Source organism: Myotis brandtii, unplaced genomic scaffold (genome assembly GCF_000412655.1).
Source record: "Myotis brandtii unplaced genomic scaffold, ASM41265v1 scaffold143, whole genome shotgun sequence".
NCBI lineage: Eukaryota > Metazoa > Chordata > Mammalia > Chiroptera > Vespertilionidae > Myotis > Myotis brandtii.
In genome coordinates, this window is record NW_005355115.1 from 3,205,685 (window position 1) to 3,210,933 (window position 5,249).

The 5,249-nt window shown below is 54.2% G+C and overlaps 1 protein-coding gene across 1 annotated transcript in view; it reads left to right on the top strand.

Moving 5' to 3' along the window:
- Positions 1 to 4,064, top strand: part of NFKBIE (nuclear factor of kappa light polypeptide gene enhancer in B-cells inhibitor, epsilon) — a 7,657-nt gene extending 3,593 nt beyond the window's left edge. Inside the window, exons 3-6 of the mRNA XM_014535370.1 lie at positions 526 to 748; positions 1,974 to 2,062; positions 2,230 to 2,496; positions 3,484 to 4,064. Coding sequence (XP_014390856.1) covers positions 601 to 748; positions 1,974 to 2,062; positions 2,230 to 2,496; positions 3,484 to 3,549 — 570 coding nt within the window. The 5' untranslated portion in view covers positions 526 to 600 and the 3' untranslated portion in view covers positions 3,550 to 4,064. The remainder of the gene's footprint in view (positions 1 to 525; positions 749 to 1,973; positions 2,063 to 2,229; positions 2,497 to 3,483) is intronic.
- The last annotated feature ends 1,185 nt before the right edge of the window (positions 4,065 to 5,249 follow it).

Sequence of the window (5,249 nt, forward strand, 5' to 3'; positions counted from 1 at the left end):
CTAGAACAGTGGTCGGCAAACTCATTAGTCAACAGAGCCAAATATCAACAGTACAACGATTGAAATTTCTTTTGAGAGCCAAATTTTTTAAACTTAAACTATATAGGTAGGCACACTGTTATTAACTTAATTAGGGTACTCCTAAGGCTTAGGAAGAGCCACACTCAAGGGGCCAAAGAGCCGCATGTGGCTCGTGAGCCGCAGTTTGCCGACCACGGCGCCTAGAGGATGAGAAGGTAGACCCTGACTCCCATCTGTGCTTTCTCCAGGGGCTAAGAGAACCTTCAAGAAGAGCAGGGGGCCACTTCCCTCACCCTGCCTCCAGGATTGGGGTCCCAAGAGCTTGGTGGGGGGCGACAGAGGGAAGGGCTGGGTAATGTGGCCTTGGAAGAGCAGGGCCGTAGCCTCTGTAAGCTGCCCTCAAGGCTGGTGCTGGCCGTTGTCAATTCCTGTGCCCACCCGAGCATGTCCCCAGAGGTGGGAGCATGCTGCAGTGGCCCTGCAACCCTCTGTTTGTGCCTACAGACAGCACTGCACCTGGCTGTACATCTGGACCAGCCAGGTACAGTCCAGGCCCTAGTGCTGAAAGGGGCCAGCCGCATGCTACAGGACCGACATGGTGACACAGCCCTGCATGTGGCCTGCCAGCGCCAGCACCTAACCTGTGCCCGTTGCCTGCTGGAAGGACAGCCAGAGCCAGGCAAAGGACCACCTCACTCCCTGGACCTCCAGCTGCAAAATTGGCAAGGTACGGGCAGCCATAGAGCACATAGGTTGAAAAGGGGACAAGAGACCAGGACCCTACTCTCAGGGGAGGGGAGGGGAGGGGAGGGGAGGGGGGTTCATACCATAGCTTGTCCATTGATGCACCTCCAGGTCTAAGTACATAGATACTCAGTACATCTTTGCTGGATGAATGAATTTGATTTAGAATTCACTTAGAACCTGCTGTGTGCTAAACAGAGATCTAAATCTTGCCCTCAAGATATTCAGTTGGCCCTGACCGGTTTGGCTCCGTGGATGGAGCATCGGCCTGCGATCTGAAAGGTCCCAGGTTCGGTTCCGGTCAAGGACATGTACCTTGGTTGCGGGCACATCCCCAGTTGGGGGTGTGCAGAAGGCAGCTGATTGATGTTTCTCTCTCATCAATGTTTCTAACTGTCTATCCCTCTCCCTTCCTCTCTGTAAAAAATCAATAAAATATTTAAAAAAAAAAAGATATTCAGTTGAACAGAGATCATTAATTCATTCAACAAAATGTACTGAGGGCCTCTTTGTGCCAGACACTATTCTAGAACCTGGGACTGCATCTGTGAACAAAACAGAAGGATTGAGATAGACAATAAATATAGGAAGTGGATTATCTAGTAGGTTAAAAGGCAGTCGGTGCTTCGGGAAAGAAGAACAGAGTGAGAAGAATTGGAATGTGGGGGTGGGTGGGGCTGTGTGATTACATGTGATTGAATAGTGGTCAGGGAAAGCCTTGTGGAGCAGGGACCTTTGAGCAGACGTGTGAATCTGAATCTAGTTCTTTAAGCAGAGGAGCCAGAAAAAAGGTAGGGAAGCGCATGGGAGGAAGTGGCCCTGGGGGTGTGGGGCTGGGGTATGAGGATCCCAGAGACCTCTGAAGAAGGTGGCTGTGGCCAGGGTTTCAAAGCAGGCAGTTAGAGTTAGAGAGAATGCGGGAGGGGGGATGTTAGGGGAGGGTGCCTGTATGGGGGTGTCACTCAGCAACCTGACCCCTGAAGCATGAAAGTTTCAATAACATGACTCTGAAAAGGTGGAAACTTTACGTTCCTTTCCCCTCAGACTTTTGAGGGGGTTTTTGGGTTTGGGTTTTAACAGCCCTGTGATCAGAGATATTGAGTGGGCAGTGGGTCCCTTGGGGCCGAGGGCTAGGGAGGTCCCTGAAGAGTGGGGGAGAGAGAGTTGGTGGATGCAGATTAGCAGCCTCCACATTCACTCCATCCTAGGTCTGGCCTGTCTCCACATCGCCACTCTGCAGAGGAACCAGCCACTCATGAAACTGCTTCTTGAAAATGGAGCGGACATTGATGTGCAGGTGAGGTGGCCAGTCAGGGTGCTGCCTGGCCTGGTGTCTGCCCGTCACCTGGTCCAGCCCTCAGGTCCACTCCCAGTGTCAGAAGTGGTGGCACACACCTTCCCCGGGGCCTGGACCCAGCATGCTTCCTCTTGAGGGCCTTGGAAGACACCCTTATTTTCCTCCAGGAGGGCACGAGTGGGAAGACAGCGCTGCACCTGGCTGTGGAGACTCAGGAGCGGAGTCTGGTACAGTTCCTGCTCCAGGCCGGGGCCCGGGTAGACGCCCGTATGCTCAATGGGTGCACACCCCTGCACCTTGCTGCAGGCCGCGGCCTCAAGAGCATCTCGTCCACCCTGCGAGAAGCAGGTGCCGACTCTCTGCTGAGGAACGTGGAGGACGAGACGCCCCAGGACCTGGCTGAGGATGTGACGCCCCAGGACCTGGCTGAGGATGTAAGAGGCACACACTCAGCTCTGCTCTCCAGCCCTTCCCACACCCTTAGCAGAGACCGGAGCTGTGATGGCTGAAATCGCCAAGGAGTTAGGACAGTGGTCGGCAAACTGCGGCTTGGCAAACCGCGGCTTGCGAGCCACATGCGGCTCTTTGGCCCCTGGAGTGTGGCTCTTCCACAAAATACCAGCTCTTCCACAAAATACTGACTTCTGCGCATGGGCCACGAAGTTTCATTCGCGCTGTATGTGCGCGCCCCCACGTGGTATTTTGTGGAAGAGCCACACTCAAGGGGCCAAAGAGCCTCATGTGGCTCCCGAGCCGCGGTTTGGCGACCACGGAGTTAGGATCCTGGGGGGCAATCCATTGATTCTGCCACTCGCCAACTGTGGGATCCTGGGCAAGCTTCTGCCCCTCTCTCAGCCCAAACTTGGACTGTAGCTAACGCGGATCAGGGAAGCAGGCCAGATGTAGTACAGTGGGTGGCGGGACCTGTGGGAGGCCAGAGAGTCTCTGACCGAGGGTCACTCCATTCAGCTTCAGCAGATAATTGCTGAGGGGGAATATGGTCCAGCATTTCCAGGTCTTGGGAATGTTTTAAGAGAGATGAAACCTAGATTTTCTGTATAGTCTCCATTTTTAAGTGTTCAATGTAAAAAAATATTAAAAATATTTTGTGAGTACCCTTCCCCCACCCCAACCCCCCAGAAACTAGACCCTTGGGCTGGATCACCTCCTTGGTCCTTCTTATCTGTGATATTCAGGGATTTTCTTAGAGAGGGAGGACTTGCCTAAGGCCTCGGGACTCTTGCTAGCCCAGAGGGATTACCATTTGGGAGATTAGTAGGAAGATTTGTTCCCTCCTGCCCAAGAGTCAGTTGATGGGGAGCAAACGACCCAATAGGTCTCCCCAGCTCCCTTCCCCCACCACTGCCTTTCCCCCCTCCCCCCCGGACCCTGACCTTGCTTCTCTCCATTCTCTTTCTCAGCCCTTTGCTCTCTTGCCCTTCGATGACCTGAAGATCTCTGGAAAGCCACTGATGTGCGCTGACTGAAGCCAGGGCAGGGTCTGGGGCCCTGGAGGCTTCCCGTCTTCCCTTCCGGAAGCTAGAGCCACAGTTGCTGCAGTTTGGGCCCAGGCAGCGTGCCCTCCCGGAGTCCTGGGGACTGCTGGGCCAGCACAGTCCTGAGCTGAGAGGAGGGATCACAAGTGAGGGCGAGCCAGTCCGGAAAGAAGAGCTTCCCAGGTGGACGGAGATTCTCGGAAGACCCCTCCCACCCCGAAGCCCCCGGTATCCTGGGTGAAGCCTGTTGACCTCCCTGGAAGATGGCAGGGGCTCTTGTTCCCACCCACGCCGGGTCACCCTGAAACTGCCAACCAATAGGAAAATGAGGACTCTCCTGAGCGAGGAGAGAAACTGAAATACGAGCAAGCAGAGCCCTCAGAGCTCCCATCTCACTGCTATTGAGAACTGTTGTTTAAAGACTTGACACACAGAAGGCCCCGGACTGAGCCTTGGGGAAGGGGAAGTTTCAAAACATGACACTAAAACGGCAGAGACTTTAAAAAGGTTTTCCCCCCTAGAGTTGTTTTGCGCCAATGCATGTCTGTGTGCACTGGGGGTTTTTACACGGGCCTGTCCTGTGACCTTGTGGTGGAAGCAGAGCGGAGAGGATCACCTTAGCAGGGGAGGACCGTGCTGGGGGGGCGGGGAGGGCTGACAGTCCTCCGGCCTCTGTCCAGCACAGATCCTGGCCCTTTCTGTGGAAATGCAGAGGGTGGAGGAAAGGAGAAGTAAGGAGGTAGAAATAAGGGGGCCTCACCACTCACTTCCTCGGAGGTTGTGGGGACAAGGGCCGGCCTCGGGAGGGCGACACAAGGGAGCTATGGCTTTTCCTGTGTTGTGTTTTTTCCTTCCCCATATTCCACACATGTTTGAGGGACCTGTTAGGTCAGGCCTTTGCTGGGGTGAAGAATATGGGAACAAATCAACACAGTCCCCGGCCACTTGGAGCATATAGTCTAGTGCAGTGATGGCAAACCTTTTGAGCTCGGCATGTCAGCATTTTGAAAAACCCTAACTTAACTCTGGTGCCGTGTCACATATAGACATTTTTTGATATTTGCAACCATAGTAAAACAAAGATTTGTATTTTTGATATTTATTTTATATATTTAAATGCCATTTAACAAAGAAAAATCAACCAAAAAAATGAGTTCGAGTGTCACCTCTGACACGCGTGTCATAGGTTCGCCATCGCTGGTCTAGGGAGCGAGGCAGCCCTTAGAATCATCAATGTGTATCTCCATGTAATACGTAATCACAAGTTACAGTGGTGCTATGAAGGAAACAAGCCCTGGGAAGGAGCACAATGGCGAGGGTGGAGGGCCATACTGTGGGCGGTCAGGGAGGCCTCTGAGTGTCATCTCAACCCCGACAGAAGGAGGAGTGAAGGGATGGGGGGAGGCGAAGGAGAGGAACTGAGCCGGCCAGCGTGGCTCCACCAGGGAAGGTGAGTGGGCGACGCAGACGGGGCCAGGTCATGCAGAGCCTTGAAGGTCAGGACTGCTGGCCCCTCCAAAAAAGGAGACATCTTCCGGCCAGAAGACGGTAACATAAGGGGAAGTGCTCGGGTCAGAGCCTCCACGTCCCGCCCCTAAGACGGCCTTGCCTCCCGGGCTGGTGGTGAGGCCCAGGGGGAGGCGATGACGAAGCAGGGGGAGGCCGGGGCCTCTGACTCCCCACCTTCTCCG